At 40.4% G+C, this 23,874-nt stretch overlaps 1 protein-coding gene across 4 annotated transcripts in view; it reads right to left on the reverse strand.

Moving 5' to 3' along the window:
• Positions 1-14,006: 14,006 nt before the first annotated feature.
• The window catches only part of ADAMTS18 (ADAM metallopeptidase with thrombospondin type 1 motif 18), a 126,025-nt gene continuing 116,157 nt past the window's right edge, over positions 14,007-23,874 (reverse strand). For 2 of the 4 annotated variants that reach the window (XM_070500798.1, XM_014844305.3), the window contains 4 exons: positions 23,392-23,577; positions 20,951-21,163; positions 18,987-19,134; positions 14,008-16,636 (listed from right to left, as the gene is read on the reverse strand). In XM_070500798.1, coding sequence (XP_070356899.1) covers positions 16,521-16,636; positions 18,987-19,134; positions 20,951-21,163; positions 23,392-23,577 — 663 coding nt within the window. In that variant the 3' untranslated portion in view covers positions 14,008-16,520. Of the gene's footprint in view, positions 16,637-18,986; positions 19,135-20,950; positions 21,164-23,391; positions 23,578-23,874 lie in introns of all 4 variants that reach the window. The other 2 variants (XM_070500796.1, XM_070500797.1) reach the window with 2 other exon arrangements.

Raw genomic sequence — 23,874 nt, forward strand, 5'->3', positions numbered from 1 at the left:
TTGAGTATATTGGTTTTTATTCTTTAACCTTTTTCATAATCCAAAATCTCTAATTTCATCCCCATAAGTATTCCTTGAAAAAGAGCAATATAGAGTGAATTAATTGAATGAGTCAAAAGGGACAGGGAAATCAGATATTCACTCCAAAACACTGAGAGAAGTCTCAGGGATTTGGTGCCAGCCGTGGGTAGAGAAGAGCTCTTTATAAAACAGAGAGAACTTGGAGGAGGCCCCGTTCACCTCTCCTCTAGCTCCAGTGTTCTCTCTTCTTGATGCAGAATCCTAACTTCCAGAATGGGATGGTTTTTCTCTGGATAAAGAAAAGTAAATGCAGTGATAAAGGCTTGCTAACTGACTTCCTTTTAGGGGTAGGGAATCGAGGGAATTGGAAAGGGGACAGACAGGAAAGGGGACAGGAGAGAGAACATTAACTTTTGCAAATTTAAGCTGTATTTTTTTCCCTGAGTGGATCAGAGCTCATTTATGCTCCTGTCTCATTCCTCTGTGACCTTCACTATCCCAGAGTGGTACAAATAGTTTTCCTTGTTGAGAGTGGCCAGTACCAGTAGGAGCTTTCAGATGTTCCTGGGTGAGGAGAAGGAAAATAAGGTATTTGTGGAACCAGAGAACTCTAGGGTCCCGTGTTCCAAGCCCCCCAATAAGGCAGAGGCAGGGCATTTGCTGCTAGCATCATAGGAACAGAGACATACATCCAAAAAGGTTTTGATTTGAGCTTTCCAACAACAAGCTCAACAACAAGCTCCCTGAGGACCACTTGCCCCGCATCCTCATTGTGTCCCGTGTCACCGCAGCAACTAAGACTCAGCACATATGTTTTCAATCTTTGCTTGTTGAACCCACCCAGGGCAGATAAATAAATTGCTTTAGTAACTGCACTTTCAGGCCACTTACACAATAGGCTGAAGTCATTCTTAGATTTTCAGTGAGAATGGAAACCATCGTAAAATTATGGAAGAGTCAAGGGCTTGGAAGAGCCCTTAAATGACTCATCTACAATGTTGTTGGAATGGAATCAATGGTTCCCAACCCTGCTTAATATAAGAATAACCTGGGGTCCTGCAGCTCTACCCCAAATCAATGGAATCAGAATCTCTGAAGGTGAAGCATGGCCACAGTGTTTTCTTTACATTTTCTCTAGGTTATTACAATGTATATTCAGGGTTGAGAATCACAAAATCTAAATGATATCCTGGGCTCAAGAGGGTATGAGAATAAATCAAGTTTATCCAGAGGATTAATTGCTGAGCAAACTCTAAACCCCAGATTTTCTGGCTTCCAATGTGGTCTTCTTTCCAATGCACCATAGAAACACACTTAGTAATTAATGCCCTTAGTAAGGTCTACTTAATTCAGGGAATAGAGACAGTAAATCTTTTTTTTTTTTAATTGAAGTAACTTTAGTTTATAACATTATATAAATTCCTGGGGTACGTCATTATATTTTTACTTTTGTATGGACTACATCGTGTTTGCCACCAAAAGTCTAGTTGCCATCTATCACCATACACATGTACCCCTTTACCTCTTTTGCCTTCCCCCTGCCTCCTCTCCTTTTGCTAACCACCAAGCTGTTCTCCATATCTATGTGTTTGTTTGTCTTCCACATATGAGTGAAATCATACAGTAGTTGCCTTTCTCTGTCTGACTTATTTCGCTTAGTGTAATACTCCCAAGGTCCATCCATGTTGTTGCAAATGGCAAAATTTCATCTTTTTTATGGCTGAATAGCATTCTGCTGTATATATATACCACGTCTTCTTCATCCTTTCATCCCTTCATGAGCACTTGGGTTGCTTCCAAGTCTTGGCTACTGTGAATGATGCTGCAATGAACATAGGGGTGCACATCTTTTTGAATTAGTGTTTTTGTGTTCTTTGGATAAATACCCAGAAGTGGAATAACTGGATCACATGGTAAGTTCTATTTGTAATTTGGGGGGAACCTCCATACTGTTTTCCATAGTGGCTGCACCAGTTTACATTTCCACCAGCAGTGTACAAGGGTTCCCTTCTTAGAGACAGTAAATCTCAAGATCTCTTTCCTTAAGTAATGAACCCCAGGCATCCAAGATCTTCAGTCTCCATTACTTGTTGTTGACAACTGGGTTGAATTTATTATTTTTGAGAGGCAGCAGAGCTCTTAGAAAGCACCTCGGACTGCCAGTCAGATAAAACCAGTTTCTAGTATCAGCTTTGCCATAGACTAGCCATGCGACTTAGGTTAAATGCATTCAGTCTAGGGCTATGGTTCTCTATCCTGGCTGCATACCCGAATCATCTCTGCAAGCTTACAAGATGCACAGGCTGATTCCACCCCCAAGGATTTTCATTTAGGAAATCTACAGTGGCTTGGGAATCTGTGTGTTAGAAGATCCTCAGGTCATCCTGATGTCCATCCCGAACTGAAAATCCCTGGACTAGAGGTCTCCAGAGAAGAGTTTTTTTCAGTTCAGATATTCTCTGTGGTCAAACAATCTCTATGGCTCTGGGTTATACTCCACTGCTTAAGTTGTTTGTTTGTTTTTTAAAAAAACAACCTTATTGGGATGTAGTTTGTATACCATACAATGTACCCATTTAAAGTGTACAATTCACTGGCTTTGATATATTCACAGATGTGTGCAACCATCACCACAGCCAATTTTAGAACATTTTCAAAACCAAAAAAGAAACCCTACACACTTTAGCTGGCACCTTCCTGACCCCTAGCTTCCCCCCAACCCTAGGTAACCACTAAACTTCTCTCTGAATCTATAGATTTCTCTATTTTGGACATTTCACATGACTCAAATCACATGTTATGTGATCTTTTGTGACTGACTTCTTTCACTTGGCATAATGTTTTCAAAATTTACTGTTATTGTAGCATATATCAGTACTTCATTCTTTTTTATGGCTGAATAATATTCTGTTGTATGGATATACCACAGTTTGGTTATCTATTCTTCAGTTGACGAACATTTGGATTGTTTCCAACTTTTCTCCACCCAATTTTATTGAGGTCATATTGGTTTATAACATTGTGTAATTTCAGGTGTACATTATTATATATCAGTTTCTGTATAGACTACATCATGCTCACCACCAGTAGTCTAATTTTTATCCATCACCATACATATGTGCCCCTTTATTCCTTTCACTCACCCCCCCCAACCCCTTCCCCTCTGGTAACCACTAATCTGTTCTCTTTGTCTATCTGTTGGTTTATCTTCCACATATGAGTGAAATCATACGATGTCTGTCTTTCTCTGTCTGGCTTATTTCGCTTAATATAATATCCTCAAGGTCCATCCATATTGTTGCAAATGGGACAATTTTTTCCTTTTTTATAGCTGAGTAGTATTCCATTGTATTTATATACCACATCTTTATTCATTCATCCATTGATGGGCACTTGGGTTGCTTCCACATCTTGGCTATTGTGAATAATGCTGCAATGAGCATAAGGGTACATAAATCCCTTTGAATTATTGATTTCATATTCTTTGGATAAATACCCAGTAGTGGGATAGCTGGATCATACGGTATTTCTATTTTTAATTTTTTGAGAAATTTCCATATGGTTTTCCGTGGTGGCTGCACCAGTTTGCATTCCCACCAGCAGTGTATGAATGTTCCCTTTTCTCCACTTCCTCTCCAACATTTGTTATTTTTTGTGTTGGTAATAAAGAAAATCCCAGAACAAATAGCTTCATGGGTGAATTCTTTCAAACATTTAATGAAGAATTAACAAACTCTTCCAAAAGTTGAAGAGAAGGGAAAACTTCCAAACTCATTTTATGAGGCCAGCATTACTCTTATAACAAAGCCAGATAAGGACACTGTAAGAAAAGAAAATTACAAGCCATATCCTTGATGAATATAGAGGTGAAAATCCTCAACAAAATACTAGCAAACTGAATTCAACAGCACATTAAGAAAATTATATGCCAAGATGAACTTGGATTTCTCCCTGGGATGCAAGGATGGTTCAACATTTGCAAACCAATAAATGTATACATACATTAACAGAACAAAGGCTAAAAATCACATGATCAACTCAATAGATGCAGAAAAAGCATTTGATAAAATTCAATATCCTTTCATGATTAAAAAAAACCTCTCAACTAATTAGATTCAGAAGGAATGTATCTCAACATAAGAAAGACCATATATGACAAGTCCACAGCTAACATCATACTCAACGTGAAAGGCTTCCTGTAAGATGAGGAATGAGATAAGGATGCTTACTCTCACCACTTCTATTCAGCGTAGGAGAATGAAGCCTAGCCAGATCGATTAGGCAAGAGAAAGAAAAGGCTTCCAAATTAGAAAGAAAGGAATTAAACTGTCTCTTTGCAGATGACAGGATCTTCTACATAGAACTCTGAGTCCAAAAAACTGTTAGAATTAATCAATGAATTCATTAAAATTGCAGGATAGAAAATCAACATACAAAAATCAGTTGTGTTTCTATACTAACAACCATCTGAAAAATTTTTTTGAAATCCCATTCACAAGAGCACAAAAAAGCAATAAGACACTTCTGGATAAATTTAATCAAGGAGGAGAAAGATCTGTACACTGAAAGCTATAAGACGTTGGTGAAAGAAATCGAAGATTTGAAGAATTAATATTGTGAAAATGTCTCTACTACCCAAGGTGATCCACAGATTCAATGCAATCCCTATCCAAACTCCAATGGCATTTTTCACAGAAATAGAAAAAATAATCCCCAAATTCATGTGGAATCACAAAAAACCCCAAATAGCCAAAACGATCTTGAGGAAAAAGGCAATGCCGGAGTCTTCACATTTCTGATTCAAATTATATTACAAAGCTATAATATAATCATGGGCTGCAATAACATTTCAGTCGACAGTGGACCACACATACAACACTGGTCCCATACGATTAGTACCATGTTTCCTAGGTGTGTATTGGCCACACCATCTAGGTTTGTCTAAGTGCACTCTATGATGTTCACATAACCATGAAGTCACCTAGCGACGCATTTCTCAGAACATATCACTGTCGTTAAGCGTTGTATGACTGTAATCTCAACTGACCCACGTTCAAGTTTGCTGATTTTTTCCTTTGCCTGCTCGAATATGCTACTTAGCCCCTCCAGTACATTTTTTTTCATTTCAATTCTTGGGCTTTTTAAATTCCAGAATTTTTGTTTCTTTTTAATAATTTCAGTCTCTTTATTGACATTCTCTATTTGGGACATCATTCACATACTGTACCATCACTCTAAGGGTTTACTTTAGTTCTTTAGACATAATTTTCTTTCATTTCTGAAATATTTGAACCAGCTGATTTAAAGCCTTCTTTACAAAGGTAATATCTGGGGTTCCTCATGGAAAGGAAGAGAAAGGAAAGGAAACTTACCCCTTTGCTATTTGCTTCTCCACATTGACTCCCTTCAACACTGTGCCTGCGGATGACTACTCTCCAGATCTTTAGGCAGGTGTTTTTCATATTTTGTCCAAAATTTGTCTGTTTGAGAGTTGGTCTTCAGGAAGCTTATACTAACATCCTATAAGTGGAAGCCACGGGGCAATTTTTAAACAAATTTTTATCATTGGCCTGTTTGAAAAAAAAAATTGGCTCCTCTCTTTCCTAAGTGGAAAGATTTTATTTCCTGAAACAGACCTGTATTCTAAACCTGGTAATGTCATCTTTTGCTGTGTGACCTTAAGTGAATTATTTACCTTTATTGAACCTCAGTTTCCTCATCCTTGAAGGAAACAATAATGAGTTTTATGTGAGAATTAAAGAGGAGAGTGCAGATGACGTGCCTAGGACAATATCTGGCACATGATCAGTTCTTCGTAAATGTCAGCCCGCTTTTCTCTGTGTAGCAGTAAAAGTGTTGGAAAGGAGTTGAACTAGCTGGTGATTATTTGGCTTCTGCATTTGAAGGCAGTAAAACCAGCCTCTGAATGATCTGGGTTGATGAGATTATCTAGATGCCTGCTAAATCTCCCTGCCACTTTGTCCTGGGGATATTGAGACTCTTAACCCCAAACATAATCTTCCAAAAAGCAGTCCTGTACAGGGTAACTCTGAAAGACTCTTTGTGCTAATAAACAATGCCCAGAGTGTGCCTTCCAGATAGACAATACAGTAAAGCAGCACATTAATCTTCCCCCAAATCCTATTTCGTGTCTTCCGGACCTTGCAGAGGGGAGATGAGTGGAAACAATCGATCCATTGAGGATCACAGGCTGACCTCCAACTCAGACCTCTACCTGGGTGAGTAAATTTGGATGGAGAACAAGTGCTTTGGCCCCAGCCAAGGGTTGTTTCCTGCTCCCTGACGAGGCTGGCTGCGGTTCAGTTATGAACCCTGCTAGTAAGACTGCCACGGGAAGAGACATTGAAAGTGCCCACCCAGTGAGGATTTAATTAATAGTCACACAGGAACCGACCTCCTCCCACTCTGGGAAAAGGAGGCGTTTGGCAGCTGGTCATTCCCAGGCTGCCAGCTCTCAGTCCTTTGAGGACCTCAGCCATGCACCTGTGCCAGGAGGCTGGCAGCTGAGGGTCACATGATCCAGGGCCTCAAGAAATCTCAGCCACGAATGAACCTGCTTTCCAGTTATTTCCTGAAAAGCTTCAAAATCGTAAAACTCTTGGTTAACCCTTCTGATTTCCTTCGCTATTGCAAGAGCATCTGTTACCTTCTTCACACTTCTGTCTTTTTCTTGATTATCATTTTTATAGTTACCATTTGTTGAGTATTACTATGTGCCAGACACTCCCATTTAGTGCACAATACCTTATTAAGCCTTCAAACAATTCTGGTTATTATAGTTACTCCTGTCTAGGTCAATGACTAATAAATGAATGACATCTTGGTTGAGGGTCTGCACAGGGTTGAGTAGGGGAGTAAATTTCCAGGCACTTGTGGTTTTCTGTGCTTGCAGGCGAAGTGGGTGCTGGCAGTGAGAGCATGACCTTGGACAAAGAAATGCAGGTGCTTGCTTTGGGAGTAAAATCACCCCACAGACTGGTGTGTCAGAGATTGACTAAGGGTTATAAGCCATATGGAGAGGACGTTATGTAGCTTCTGCCACAACCATACACCTTTTCTGCTCAGCCCTTATCATGGTTGTGATTTTGTGTTTGTCTGAGATGCCTTGGTTAATGGCTGTCTTCATCCATGAATCTTAAGCCCACTCAGGGCAGAGCTCTATTTCTCTTCAACCTTGTAGTATCCATCACAAGTGGCGCTAACTTTTGTTGAATGATTAAATGCCTGTTCCTAAATGAAGAAATTAAGGCTCAAAGGAATGAAATGACATTGCCGCTGACCTGATGGGTTCTTTGGGGTCCCCCATGGATCTAATAGTGTCTCCACGAATCTAACACCATTGTATGAAATGTCTGTGAGCCCTGGTTCATATGTGAAATCAAGGAATTAATAATTATTTCACATGTTATTTTAAGATTAAGATAACTCCAGAAATTCAGATTAATATTTAGAAAATACAAAGTGTATCCCTTGCACATAGAGATTGTGCATTGATGTTATTATTACCATCATTCTCGCATCATCTTTGCCTCTCCCTGCTTTTTCCACTCCTATTGCTAGCCTTCTGAACTCTAGCATCTTATTACATTGTTATTCTCGGTTTTCCAGGTAAGTCCTACTAAGATTTTATGAAAATAAGCAAAACATTTAAATTTCATCAGATGACTCTTAAAACATAGATTTAAAAAAATCTGTTTCGTAGAATCCAAAAGATATCAAAGAACCCTATACCCAAAATCACTTTCCCCAGGTATACCTCTTTTTCTCTTTTAATGTGTAGAGTAGAAAGAAAGAAGTAAGATCAAATTAGCTTTTCCTTCCCTCCGTCCTTCCAACCCCAACCTTACCATTGACATCTTTTTCCCCTTGGGATGGAGGTGGGAGCATACGCAGGTATAGGCCCTCCTGTCAAACTCTTAAAGAGTAGGTTGAATGAGTATGGCTTAATGTTCCCATTCTTCAAATTATCTTCTGCAACCAGCATTCAGACTTCGATAGTGCCTTTCACCCCACTCTTATCCAAGAGAAACATGCTTGCCCCTGAGAGATCCTTATCCTTGAGTGACATCACAATAAAAACGAGGGGCTTACTACAGTAACGGGTAGTCAGGGGCAGGAGGATTTAATTATCATGGTTTCAATTGTTCTATTGTTTTATGTTTCTAAACAGGACAAACATAGTAGACCACATTACTCTCTTAACTGGGCATTTACAGCCATTTTAATCATTAGTTCATGTTATTGTTTGAGTCAAAACATGCTTACTATCTGTGCCACAAACATCAATACTGTAAACGTTTCTCCTCTTCAAAAGGGTATTAGGGAATCAATTTAGAACATTTTTAAAACAAATGCTAACATTATATCCTTTTCATCTCAATCATCAAGTTCAATAATCACACACAAACAAAGAACTTTAGAAACAATCTCATTGAGTGCTCTCTTTCTGGCCCCACAGAGTTCTCTTTCATAGATTATTTCAATTCTGTGCTGAAAGTGCCATTTAATTTTCTGAGTCTCTAACTAGATTATAGGCTTAAAGAGGGAGCCTGTGTTTGTCTTGCTCCCCCGTGTATCCTCAAGTCAAGAAGTGGTAGGTAATGGCGATACTATACTAAACCAGAAAATCCCCCTGTCGTCATGGACCTCCTGTTCTAACTGTAACTTGAGTACCAAGGACAAGCAGAAAGTTACCAAACTATGGCTATTCGTGATGTGAAATTGCAAATGGATGAAGAAAGTCGCCTCTTCCGTAATCAAAATTTGTTTGGGGTGCTGTGTTGCACCAAGTAAATATCCCCGATGGGGTATGAACAGTACAGGGAGAATTAGCTCTACCCAGTTCCTGTGTGACCATTCACGTGAGCATAGGTAGTCCTCATTTCGAGCATAGTCTTTTTATTTAGAGAGCTTTGTTGAGAGATAATTTACATCCCATAAAATCAACCCATTTAAAGTGTCCAATCCCATGGTTTTTAGTATATTTACAGACTATATATACTATATATATATACACACTAAATACTGTATATATACTATATACAGACTAAATATACTATACATGCAGTATATTTGCAACCTTCTACATACTTCTTAACTCCTGACTCAGGGCAAAGCTCTAGCTCAGTTCCCTGAAGATACCAGACTTTTGGAAAGGGACTGTCTTAGATGGTTTTAGAAATTGGTACTTCCATCAGGTCACCTTTGCCCTACATGGAGGAAGTAAGACAGCATTTTTATGCTTCTTATGGTAGTAGAGCATTTCTTTTAGGGGAGAGGAACTTAAGTTAGAATTATAGATATCATATGAACTCAGCAATGTTTCTTATTAGGTTTCTATTTGAAACTCACTGCTCATTAAAATTGTCACTAAACTCAAGAAAAGTGCCTATCCAGTGAAAAAAAATCACCAAGTATTTTATGACACAGTGAAAAGTATACTTGCATGAAAATTGTTATAACTGGACTTATCATTAACTCACTAGGTAATTTTAGGAAAGCCCCTCAAATGTTGGGGTCTCAGTTTCTACATTTGTGAGAGAGTTTGAAGTGATAACTAAATTCTCTTCCTGCTCTTAATTTCTACACACAAATTTGCAAGTGGGCCACTCTCTTCTTAATACTATAATTTTGTGATTTTATTTTAGAGGGGAAAAAAAACCCATGACTGCAGTCTGCATGGTCCTGATTTGTGTATGCGATACTCACAATCATACAGACTAAAAACAACCATCATCAAATGTTGACTGGGGTGAATGTAACAGTGAGGAATTAAAAAAGAATCTAGGACTCTGTGACCTTGGACCATCGCCTAATGGTTGTATGGATAAGCATCCCGTATTTTCAAGTATCAGTCCCTTTGGGTCAGGAACAAGGTCTGTTTCTGTGCTTGGATCTCACATTGCAGTTGATGCTTAACAAATGCTTGTTGAAAGAATGAGTATATTTAGATAGCAAAAATGCAGAAAAAAAATGTTAGTTTAGGCAGACCAATCTGCAAAAGGGTGAGTGTGACTCTATGTCAGAGAGACTTTCAGCATGAAAACAAATACTAACCTCTAAGAAAATGAGAAATGTTTGCCCCTCAGCTGACCAATATGCAAGTAGTAAAAATCCTGGATAATGTGGGCATCATAACAAAGGAAAGAATTTGCTGAATACAACAATTACTCCTTTATTGGTTTAGGACTGTGCAGATATATAAATAGACATGTTCATTCTAAATATCTGGAACCAATCTTTAAAAAATAAAACCCCGTAAATTAATGAAATTAGCCATTAAACAAGAAAAATCAGAGGCCCAGAACAGCACAAACCATGAAATTGTTTGTACTTTAGCGTGGCCAAAAAGCATCATCCTAGCAGCTCTTCCCTATATTATCAAAGACGTTGTGTTTTTGCCTTCTGTTGTACAAAAGCTGAAGTTACCATTTTCATTCAGTCGAGTCAGCCAATGCATTTCTGGCAATTTGTAAGGAAGTGACAGTTGGCCTGATTCATAAAAATGATTAATTCACCTCTTGGCACCTAATGACTAGGCAGGAAACAGGACAGAAGCCTTCATTCTTCCTTGACTCTGGATCTCAGGAGTACAACTGTTTTCTTGCGCCGTGAGTTTCTCCACACACACATGAGGCCTTGGGAGTAATTTGCCAGAAGACACTTTGCGTTGGGGATTTCACCGGCTTCTCTATTGTCTGTCCTTTCTTTTTAAAAAGCACAGTACACTAGTTCTTGCATGTGGGGCTTGACTGAGAGAAATGGCCAATTGCCCTCAATAACCCTGTTGTAGGCTACTGACATGCTTGGGAATGAGAAGAAACCCAGAGAACGATGACCTGGTCCCTGCCTGTGAGTCCTTTCCTTGACCCATCATTTACCGCCCCAAGAGTTTCCCAGGTGAAAAATACATGCAGACAATGAGACTAGGCCAAGGCCCCTTTATCTTTAGCTGAGTTTGGTCCAGACACTGCAGAGCTGCACTTAGGGCGTGGTGCTGAGGGACCTCCTTCGCCTGCACAAGGCAGACAGACCCAAGGCACTTCTTTCTTTGCCCTAGACCAGTGGTTCCAAAACTAGCTGTTCCTCTGAGAAACTTGAATGCCTTTAAAATATAAATTCCCAGGCCCCACCCCCAGGCTTAATTAATTAAGTTTCTGAAATGGGGCCTGGGAAGTTTATGTGTAAAATATCCTTAAGTGATTGTGATGTAGCTAATTACTTAGAAATATCGTCCTGAGACTCACTCTAGATCCAAACTGGCTTTCTAAGGGGATGGGGCAGGGGAGAGAGGACCCACTTTCTAAGCAAGGGGTGCTACTCAGCCCTATGGAGCATGGAATGAGAGTCTGCAGAAACAGAGGTGCGTGGTAAGGAACAGTGGAGCTGGCAAGGCCTTCTGCCAAGAGGGGGCTGCCCATCCTTCCTGGGCTCCAGCCACATGAAAGGAGAGGGAGAAAGGAGTCAGAGAGAAACATGTCTGGGCCTTGTCTCCAGCAGGAACAACCCCTGGCCCTGGTTCACCTTCAAAGACCATTTCCTCCAGGGCTCTGATTGTTAACTTACAGTGAAAATGCTACTCTTTGTATTGCACACCAGTTTTAGAAAGTCTGTTAGTTCCTCTATGGCTAGCATCCCCCACGGAGGGTCAAGGAGGACCAAGAGTTCCTTTAGAGTAGTGTTTTCCAACAAGTGGTGTGGGCATTGCAGTGCAACACTGGGTGACGTCAGGTGGGCTCCTAACCTATATAGGGCAAGGGCAGCCTAAATGGGAAGGCCAGGGCCAGTAGGGGAGAAGCGAAGAGGGGTAGAAAGAAACAGAGGGGCTTGGGGAGAAACGGCCTACAGGGTTTTCTTTTCCTAGACATTGCTGTCTCCTCCTCATCCCAAATAGGATGCTGTGAACAATCCTTGGACCTCATTTGTCCAATAAACCAACCAACAATTATATAAATTACTTTGTTATGACCTGATTATGAACTCACTTGTGTCCCTCACTAAACATAGTTTAGGAAAACACTTAGAAATACCTTGCAAGTGTCTCCTCATCACATTCAACAAGATGGTGGTTGTGTGCAGGGCTAAGGCAATTTGCCATTTGTTTGCAGAAACTGGACACATTCCAAAAAATACACTCTGGACATTACTCCTGATGGATTTTCTGTAAGCAAAAAATTTGCTGAATAAAAAATGTCACTTACATCACAATTCTCAATGTCTATCAGCAAAGATGCAATTAAATGGATATAATTTGCCTTTTCTATGTACAAATATGAATTGTGGTTCAAGATAAAAATAATCTTATTGACAGAAAATTTGATCTTTTTCCTAAGCTTAGTGATGCTAAACTGAATTTCCTGAGGAACTATGAACAGTTCACTTATTCTCGTTGAGGAATTTTTTCAGATATGAATTTTGTAAACCAATTATAGTGACTATGTATTAAATTAAAATTAATTCAAATATTTAGTGGGCTTTTATGACTACCTTCTATTTATGGCAAATAATACAGATTTTCCATTTAAAGGAGTTATAAAGAGTTTGCTTTATTTGACAATACTTTCCTTAGATCAAATCATTTTTTACTTAAATAAATTTAAATTAAAAATTTAGTAGCGGTGTTTTGTGCTTACAGGGAAGCTCAATATGAATGACAGCACTTCAAGAATCACTTCTCCCTGAGGTCATCTCTGGAGGGGGAAGATACAGTCACCCTGACCCAGGGATGACTAATGAAAAGTCACTGCAGGTGTTAAGATCCTCAGCATCAGCGGCGACCACAGAGGTGTTCAAGAACTTACGATCTTATGAGGAAGGTAACGCAGACAAAACATGGAATCCATACACGTATTTTTACTGTTTCTAAAATAAAGCCCTTCAGAACATAAGTGAGTAGCCTATTCTACATTGCATTTAGCAATGATGGGTTCTATGCTATTAATTCCATAAACTGTTTCTTGCATGATACACACTGCCATGAGGTCATCCTACAGTCAGCATATAGCATTCATGCCAAGAACACTGTTCTTCACTCTCTCTCCATCCTAATGGCCTTGGTGTTGTAGACTCCAGACACACACATGCTATTGCCCAGGAAACACTATCATCCCAGAGAGGAGCAGTTATTAGAGAACAAAGACAGTTATGCAATAAGTCTTTCAGTATCCCTTATTGAAAAGACGGGCTAGGTGGGAATGTATTACCTCCTGTCCCCAATTCCCTATCTTAAATCATCCCAGCTCTGCTCATAATTCTTCAGTGTCATATCGTTTATTGCCAAATCCTCTTCACATGTGTCTCAGGCCATAATAGTTCTAAGGCTTAGATGCCCTTCTTTCTTTTTTTAAAATCTCTCCCAGGGTAATGCAGCGCAATGACAAGAGATTAACCTTTTAAGTTCGATGGACCTGGCTTTGAGTCCCGATCCATCACTTGATGACCATGTGCCCTTGAGCCAAACAGGTTATCTCTCTGAATCCCAGAGTCTTCATCTGTAAAGGAAAGATTATAGTATCTTCCTAAGTAGGCTGTTGTGAGGATTAAATGAGATAACATATATAAAGGGTTTGGCACAGTACCTGGCACCCATTAAACACTACTGTATGGTTTCTTTTATTAATATTTTATTACCAAAAGGTACAAAGATACCTGCTCTCTTGTGCCATCTATTCCATTTTTCATTCTTGACCATAATTTATGTTTGCCAAATAGCAATAATTCATATAAAAATCCTCAAATAGGGGCTGGCCCCGTGGCCGAGTGGTTAAGTTCGCGCGCTCCGCTGCAGGCGGCCCAGTGTTACGTTAGTTCGAATCCTGGGTGCGGACATGGCACTGCTCATCAGACCACGCTGAGGCAGCATCCCACATGCCACAACTAGAAGGGCCCACAACGAAGAATACACAACTATGTACCGGGGGGCTTTGAGGATTTTTTTCTTTTAAAGTTAAACACCTCTTTTTTTTTTTTTTAAAGATTTTATTTTTTCCTTTTTCTCCCCAAATATATTTTAAAGATACGTATGCATAAATGATCCACATATACACATATACATGCATACCTATATATGAATGTGTGTAATCACATATGCGGGGAAAAATACTGTATATCCAGGTCAATTGGACTTTGCCCAGATAGTTTTTATTCTCCACTGGTCTGATGAGTTGAAATTTGGAAAAGCTGAGAACAACTGCTTTTTAATTTATTTTTTCTTCCTCCATCCCTCCTTCCTTCCCCTCCACTCTTTCTTTTTGCAGAAAGATTTTATCAGAATGTCTTTCAAATAGAAAAAGAATGAAAAACAAACCACATTTATGCTTACTAATTGGATGATTTCCATAAATAAATGTTTATGTGACCATGAGAGGAGAAAAAATAATTCACTATCTCCATAAGATGGTAAATGTCATCTATTTCATCCCAGCATTGATGGTTTCTGATTTTCTCAAACACAAGATACTCATTAATTAATGAATGATTTTTCTTATCTCCCTCACCCTGCACCTTTTTCTCAACTTTTCATTGAGAAATTACTCTGAGATTCTTAACATTTATACAGTTAAATCACCTTGGAAAGGACTGACTTCTAATTTATTCAAGAACTTAACAAGCTTCAAAGATAAAGAAACAGAGCACTTTATTATAAAACTTATAAAATAATTAAATATTACACATATATTTTGACTTTTCTCTATAACCCATGGTTTTATTCAACATTTTCCCTCAGAATTAATATCACTTACTCAGAGAAGCAAGTGAGAACACATAATAGGCTATTAATTATTAATAAATTAATTTTTCCATAAAATAATGATAATTATATAAGGAAACAAGTAACTTGCAATTTTTCAGAGGGCAAGAGGGTGGTGATATGTAACTATTTTCTTCTGATGATAAAATGGCCACTACTCTAGGCCAAGCCACACAGATTAAGAAAATATTCTAATCATTATTTCTCTGAGATTCAAGGATGCATGATTTTAATTAGAACAGGAACAAAAGATGCTCTAAATTTAACAAACCACTGTCGAGTTGTTTGTGCTGCACTGGCACATCCCTGTTTGAATTGAGACTTTTTAAAGCAGTAAAATTGGGTTACATTCATCAAAGAAATTGAGGAATAGAGTAGAATTATATAAATATGCCCTTTTTAACCACATCTCAAAAAATTACAGAATGACACAGTCTTGTAAGTTACTCCGGTTTTGGCAAAATAGTGTGGTGTTTTTCCAATTGAGAACAATTTTAAGATCATTAGTACATACCAACAGTTGGCTTCTGAAGACTGAAAATATCATCTGAAAAATTATAAAATACTCTTATTCATTGAAGGGTCTTGGCATATTATGACTTATTAATATCAACCTAGCAAGAAGACAGATGGATTTTTCTATTGCCACTAGGACCTTTTTCTTGTTAACTTAATCCTAAGGCAAATTTAAACACATAAGTTGGTAGGAAAAAACCACAAGTGGCCTTTAATTTCCCAAGCAGCTCTGATAATATGTAGGGAGCCTTATAAATGATGGTCTCCTCTCCTTCAAAGCACTGCTTTTTGCTATTTAGCTCCTCCTAGATTTTTACCAGAAATGAACATCTCACCAATTCTGATTCCCAAAGAGCAGAATCGAGGCTCCCGTGTGCTTATTCAGCTAGCACCAAAAGTTACGAGGTTGATATAACGTGTAGTGTGCCAATATTTGCCTTTCGTATGAGTTTGGTGTGTTTTTTCCAGAAAGTGAATTTCAGTTAAATGGAGACTTTAAATAGTCCATGTTGTCCTGTTTTCAGAATATTCCTTGGAACACTTTTCAAGTCGTGAATTTTAGTCTTGGAGACTCTCTATAAGCAGAATATACTTTAAACAAAATAATAAAAACAACACACACACACTAAATAAACATAACATGAAGCTTGCTAGTCCAGCAGCAAGCACAATCATGAGCACCATTTGGTTTCTCGTAGAACTCCTGGTTTAGGGTGTCCACAGTTCAAACTGTGAGCTCCAAGTAACAGTTAGGCAACGTGTTCCATCCAGATGTGATTGCCCCAAGTCTCAGCCTTTGACCTGAAGTCCTAAAGGAACTTTTCAAAACAGATGTCTTTGTCATGGAACCCTTTGAAGTTCAAAGGGGGATCTGTCCCAAAGTTGACAAGACTCTTGCTTTGTCAAAATTAAAATTTGACGTATCTCAGTGTGATTCATCACTTCTTTCGTGTAACAGTGCAAATGAAAGTTGTTCTGTTTTTGTTTTTTTGTAAGTCAGATATGTCATCGCTTCCCATTTTCAAGTGCTTCAGAGTACCATGTGCTTTGGGGAACTGAATAAGTCAGTCTGGTCTTCAGAGCTGGCTCCTTGAACACGGCAGCTCACAAGTGGTTTTGCAGTGTTCAGCTTTTGTTCTGGAAGGCAGCTGGTCTCTCTAGAGGTTGAAAAGCCCTGAAACACGGCCCTGCTGTGTTGGGGAAGCCACCAAGATCAGCTCTTCCTTGTGCATGACTTGCAGCACTGTTTACCATAAAATTTGTGGTTGCAGACACCATGTTGAGGAACTAGATGACACCAGCTGAAGAAATCTACACAGGATGGATCCTCTGAAATGAGAAAATACATTTAAGCATGTTAGGAAAATGTTCTTAGCCTTTTTTTTAAAGTGAGGGCCTACAGAACAAAGATGTTGGGTCAACCTGCCTTGTGCCTCCGAGTGGTTCCTCCATTATACATTAGGACCTTGGTAGGAGGGTGCAGGATTTAAGACACCTTGAGGGACTTTTAAACAGGTGGGGGGAAAAATGGATGTTAAAAAAAAAGTCATATGTAGCTAGAGGGTAGTCAGACCCTCCCCAAATAGCGTGGGAGCTACCATTTTGCATCTAAAGGAATGCAAAAGGAACCCCCCCAAGGATGTTGTTAAACCACTGGTTCTGCTTCAGAGGGTGTAGGGTGAGGACTGAGATTTATATTTCTAACAAGCATCCAGGGGATGCTGATGCTGCTGGTTCACACACATTACTCCTAATCTACTTGGAATCAGGACACCTGCATTTAAGGCCCAGCTGCAACTCTCCTCATAGCCAATTTGTAAATAAGTGAATTTAAGTCAGGGCCAGTCCTTTCTAACTTCTTTAGTTGTTTCAATAAGATAACAGATGTGATTATCTATTAGAAGCAGAACATTGTACATCTGAGATTCTTACCCAGAAGGGCCTCAGGCAACACAGAATGCACATGAAATTGTGTGTAAAATCATCTTTATGTAAACTTAAATGCACATTTAGGAGGTAGGGCCCCGTTGTTTTACTGGATCCTCAGTGTTTTCAATTCAACGGTATTTAGAGTCTACCCTATACATGGATAAGTATTCCCATTCCTAGCTGGAATTGTTTTCCCCTTCCTCTATGTAAGCCTTAAGTTGACTTTACCCTCAATTCACCCCAAATCACCCACCGCTCATGGGCTCCCAGTCGCGTCCCTTCTGAACGCAACCTTCAGTGGCTCTCCGCTGTGCCTCTGCTCATGACATTCAAGGCTCACAGCTCTCCTGCTGCTTTCCTGCTGCTCCCAATTTGGATCCTACCTTTCCATGATTCAAAACTACCACATTTCCTTCTTCAAGCTTTGGTTCTTCTGCCTCTAATTCCCTTTTATACACACATCCCATTTCATAGTAGTCCCAGTGATTCTTTTAAATTATAAGCCAGTTCACATCATGTCTCTGCCCCAAAGTCTCCCATTAGCTCCCATCTACCCAGAGTGAAAGGTATAGTTCTTACAATGACTGACAAGGCCCTAGGATCTGGTTCCTTCAGTCTTTGTACATGTGGGTTCACCTGTGGCCATGTGACCACAGGGTAGAAATTTGAAATTACTGATAGTGAAGGAAGGACACGGTTTGGGAGAACATGACCACTTGCTCAAAATGTGTGTTTCTTCTCCCAGAAGCTTTCTGCTGAAGAAGGCTGCAGGTTTATAGAATTCCAGCATCGCCTAGAGGTGATCTGGCTCTGACAAACCGCTCTATAACTAGTTTTCTGGTCTAGCGCAAGGCTCAGATAAGATAGGAGAGAAAGCAGAGGAGGGAAAATTGATGCCCAGAGCCTGGAGCTAAGTCTTGAAGAAGTAGATCAACGACAATTTAGAGATAGGAAGTGATAATGGACAGGGGAGAGCAAGTGAGTAACAATCCCAGATCTGATTTACTACACATTGGAAAACGTGGCAGAAGAAACTGGACAGTCTTGAAAAAGCTGTGATTGGATAAAAAGAAAACTCAGCAGGTACATTATGGAAAATGACTCTTTAGCACAAGGAAATCTGATTAGGCTGAAAAAATAGGTCATGGTGTTCATTAGATTACTTTAGAATAAGTTACACTACTAAGGAATGGTATAGTTCATTCAGATAATTGAATTTCGTGATTTTCCATCAGCACTCACTGTACTTCATCTGAACTGACTTGGACTAAGAAAACACGTAAGGCGTAGTCCTAGGATATTACCTATTCACTGTAATTGACTGTAATTGATCTGTCTCCTCAATTAAAATGTGCTCTCCTTGAGGGCAATTCTCATTCACTCATGCATTCCCGCTGATTAGCATAATCTCTAGCAGACGGTGATCACTTTTTCATTTGTTCAACTAAAATTTAGTGTAAAAAAATGGACTTGGAAGATTACCATTTCCCCCTTTCAAAGTAAGAATTAATGGCTAAAAAAGCCTTACCATAGAATTAAATGTTCCGTGCAAAAGTGTGCAAATAAGATCACTCGGAGCAGCAACTGTCCCAGATTGTGCCTTGCACACCTCCAAGGGGTGCCATTCACATCGACTTTGATGTGAATGGCAGTGCCTAGAGTGATGCAATGTACAAGTTGCACAACTTAGTGCATTTTTGAAAAATTCTCTGAAGACCAGTAAAAGTGACGGGAGTGTGGGGCCCTTTACCTCTCTTTTCAGGAGCTGGACAAAAGTTTGTATTACAGGCTCGTAGCACTGGAGGTTTCTGATGGGGCAGACAACTTGAGGAGGGCCGGCCCTGCTGAACACAGTGGACCGATCGGGTCTGGACCCCTCCTCCACAGGTCACCGTGCACTGCAGAAGAGGGAAAATGGAAGGAATGAGAAACACTCAGCTGGATGGTATCCTTTCTGATGTCAGTGACATCAAGTAGAAGGAATCCCCGTGCTTCATGACATTACCAAGACACCTGTCAATAAAACAGTGATTGTCCAGAGCTAGGTCCATGTGCTCACGGTCCACAGAATCTCTTCTGACACATGGGAGCCATTTGATCTGATTAGAAGGGGCCTAGGCAAATGCTATCTATTTTGCTGAAGAGTGTCTCTCTCTCTGTTAAGTGACTCATAAAGAAGAAAGCTTCCAGAAATACAGAAGCTGCCGTAAGAATGCAGAGACAAATACAGAAACATCTTGGCCATTAATCACGGTCTTTAAAGAATTCCAGATAATCTCTACAGATGCAATAGTGGACGGGACAGTTCAAAACCAGGAGAGCAAAAGAAATGATATCCTGAGACAGCTTTGGAATTATGCCCTTGCTGCCCAGCCAAGTTCTGAGTTAGCTTGGTGGATATGGTGCTTCCTAGAAGTCAAGGATTTCACTGTCCAATTAAAATTAAAACAAACAAAAACAGATGACTAGCAAGGACTATCAGCTTATTTTCTCCAGACACACTATGAAGACTTAATATTGTTAATATTGTTACTTCATAACAAAAGAAAAAACAAGAAAATGTTAGCAGGGAAAAATCAGCCCTTTCTTTTGATTTGCTTTAAAAAATTCACTATCCTTATTGCAGATAGGTGAAGACTTCATCTTGGACAAGCATCACTATATGGACTGATATTTGGGAGGAAAAAATACATTGGGTTAGAAAGAGTACGAGTTTTGGAATTAACTCAACATTCAAATATATGACTGTCATCAAATCATTTAAACTAAGAGGTGGCAAGCTTTTCTGTAAAGGGCAAGATAGAAATATTTCAGGCTTTGGGTTGCAACTACTCGACTCTCCCTTTGTAGCACTAAAGCAGCCATCGACAATACACAAATGAGCGTAGCTGTGTTCTAATAAAACTTTATTTACAAAAAACAGGCAGGAGTTGAGGGAGCAGATTTGGCCTGCTGGCAATTGTTTGCTGATCCCTGATCTAAATTATCTTGTAAAAAAGAAATCCATAGCAATATGCATAGCACCTAGCACAGTGTCCAGCCAGAGAGACACAATGATGTTAATTTCCTTTCCTTTCCTTCATGTTTTAGTTCCCAGATCCTCCCAGACACACAAACATATGCATATTTGTATGTGTACTTACCCATGCACACATATATACGAATGCATGCACACATGTATATATAAACACATATATAGACACACATCTGTGCTCACACACGCCTCCACCTGGCCCCTGTGTTAAATGGTTGGGTGGGCAGCACCTCTCAAGCCAGTGGGTTCTTTGAAGAGCTATGCAACATCTGTTGGTTGGAATTCTGCAAGGACCGAAACACAGTTTGGGATTCCTGAGGACATACTGCATAGTGCATAGTAATGGTGTGACAAATGTTAGCTATTATATTATTCAGAAACACAAGAACCAAATGAGTCAAGACTGTGAGCAGCATTCCCAAAACAGAGAAGACTCTAGTGGTGAAAAAAATTTTCACGATATTATTTTCTAAATGTAAAGACTGGCTCACAGATTATGTAACCTGCCCAGGGTTACACAGGTGGTGGAGCTGGCCCAAGAACTCAAGCCATTCTGCCTCCAGAACTTGAGCTCTTTGTTCGTTATGTTTGGATGGGTGTCTAACAGCAGCAGTGGATGGACTGCCTCCTTTTTTTGAATATCACTTAAACATAAACCTCCTAAATCCATGAGCGCTCACCTGTTGCCATGGCGATGAATACCATCCAGCTGCCATATTGTACACTGGACGGGCCGGGCAAGCCCCTTGGTTGCAGGTTTCTTCCAAGTTCAGGTCTGGTTTCTTAATATTGCGGCATCTTCGCTCTGGGAATGTTATCAGCTTTCCCTGGAAGGCTTTCTCGCTGCATTTCATTTCCCTCTTCCTCACACCCAAACCACAGGTCACAGAACACTAGGAGCCAGGAAAGAAGGCGTAAGTGTGCAGAGCTCCGCAGTCAAGTCTGCTGAGCAGATGTGTTCTGACATAAGGACACACCATCCATGTGAAATTAGAGAGAGGGGATGAAGGCAAGTCAACCACATGTACACAAGGACCCTAAAGATACAGCAACCGAGGCCCTCACGCGATAGATGAGGAACCAGAGGCCAGAGAATTTGAATGACTTTCCCAAAGTCACAGAGCTCATTATCACCATGAGGCACTGTCCAACAGGGACCACAAGACGCCACATGGATGTGAGTAAGACGAAGTCCGAGAGAAAGACAAGGTTGGCAGAGGATGAGATGAGGGTCTCTGTGTAGTGTTTATTTGGATATCCAGGTCTACCTGAGGCCTCCCTGAGTCGTCAAGAGTCTGTGCCAAGGAGGCAGGCACAGAGATGAGGGTTAGAAGCAGCTACATGGGAAGAGCCACCTGTAACAAATAATTCTCCTGTATTTTTATCTTTCCTCTCCCTTGGCTGAAATATAACCTGATGCTATGTTATGACAGGAAAAAAAGGGGGCAGGGCAAAGGAGGATGGAGGCTAATGAAATAAGTATGAGAAAACTTGTTTCTGTTTTAAGTATTTTAAACAGTATTATGGGATGATGTATGGGACCTCGATAAAGTGAATAAATCAGTAAGAATTGGCAAGAGTGTAACTCATGAATATAACGATGACACTAAGCTTCATCCTTACAACCGCTCCATTGTACAGATGAGGAAAGTGAGGCTTAGCCCTGTTAAGTGGTGAGCCCAAGGTCACCCCCTGAGTAAATACTGAAGGCTGCATTCCAATAGGGTAATTCTGATTCAAGCCCAAGTTTTAGCCATTAGAGTACAACGTCTCTTAAAAAAATGGGTGAGGAGGAGATGGACGTGCTATATACTTATCATTTAGATAGAAGAAAAGGGCATTGATGGAAAAGATCCATCAGTGGCTGTTGGGATGGAAGCTCTCCTCTACTGGACCTCAACATCCGCACTATTGACCTTTTCTCTTTCTTGGTGTCTTCCTCACCAGACCGTGAACTCCTTAAGAGCAGAGACCTCCTCTCACATGTTACTGATGCATACTTCAGGCTGGGCTCCTTTTCTCCTGTTGTTTATGTCTGTGAACTAAACTGAGTTTCCCAAGTCTGAAGTCTAGGAGGCATCTTCTAATGTTCCTTCTGCCCTACTCCCACATATGCCTGGAGGTACCACGTGCCCTCTTTTTTTTTTTTTTTTTTTCTTTTTCTTCCCAAATCCCTCCAGTACATAGTTGTATTTTTGTGTGTGTGTAGTTGTGGGTCCTTCTAATTGTGGCATGTGGGATGCCACCTCAACACGGCCTGATGAGTGGTGTCATATCTGTGCCCAGGATCTGAACCGGTGAAACCCTGGGCCGCCGAAGCAGAGTATGAGAACTTAACCACTTGGCCACAGGGCCGGCCCTCACCACATGGCCTCTTTAGGAACTCTCAAAGATACTCCTTCTCTCCATCCCTGAAACACTTTCATCTTTCATCTTAATTACTGCAGTATCCACACAAGCACCTTTCCTGCCTCTGGGATTGCCTGCTTCACACCGGTTTCCGTTTCTCTAGAAGGAAAACTTGATGGTTCCGCTTCTTTATTTAAAATTTTAATTGGCTCCCCAATGTTTATAGAACATATTTCTAGTCTGTCACTTGAGGCCCTCATTGTCTGTGCCTGATAACATTCCCGGCTTCCACCCCCTCCCCCCGTTCCTTTCAGACTGAGTGTTATATTCTCTCATCTTTCCCTCCTCTAAATGTCCCCTTTGTCTGGAACAACCTCCCCTGAACCCCACCTGGGCCTGATTCCTGCTCATCCTTCAGGCTCATGCTCCCTAGAAAGTCTCTTCTGACAAGGATTCTTCCTGACGTCAGGGTTGGGTGGACCTCACACTCTCCCATGGAATTACAGACCCCCATCCAGGCACTCTGCACACCTTACCCATGTTTCTATACAAATGCTTTATGAAGTTTTGTACCCCCACTGCCCAGGCACAGGCCCAATCAGTGCAATGGGTGCTTTATGAATGTTTGATGAAGCAATCAGGAGAGAAGAATGGATAAGTGCACACACATGTACCAGATGTGTGTGGAACGGAAAGGAGATTTCAGCATCTGGATGTTGGTGGGTGAGCTGAGCATTTCAGAAACACCCAAGCAGTACATATCAACTCATACCTCACTCCACGAAGAGACGATCCACTGCAGCCGGTTGTTTTTGGGGCATCGTCCTAGGACACAGCCCTCCTGGGACTCTGGTCTCGGGATGCTGGAGCACAGGCTCTCGGGGAGGTCCTCTGCTGCGGCAGAACTTTTGCACAGGATTTCTCGTTTCCTTGTCCCTCGCCCACAGGTCTTGGAACACTTGAGATAGAAAAAAAAAAATCTGCATGTTAGTTTCAAATGATTTTCTTCCAGGCGAATACTGAAAATATGTTAATGAAGTATTGGCAAAACTATTTTTAAGCATTAGAACCAAATGCCCAACAAAATCCCTTGCAGCCAGTAAGAGAAACCCTTCCTCCATCCAGAGCCTTAAGTGCAGATGTGCAGCCACCTTCAACCTTCTGAATGGCCAGTGGCTGCTGTGTTGCCCCAGGTCGGAAGACAAGTCTTATTCATAATGGAGAAGTTTTCTTTTCATATATAGCACTCATGATT

The sequence above is a fragment of the Equus asinus genome, chromosome 28 (assembly GCF_041296235.1).
Source record: "Equus asinus isolate D_3611 breed Donkey chromosome 28, EquAss-T2T_v2, whole genome shotgun sequence".
Classification (NCBI taxonomy): Eukaryota; Metazoa; Chordata; class Mammalia; order Perissodactyla; family Equidae; genus Equus; species Equus asinus.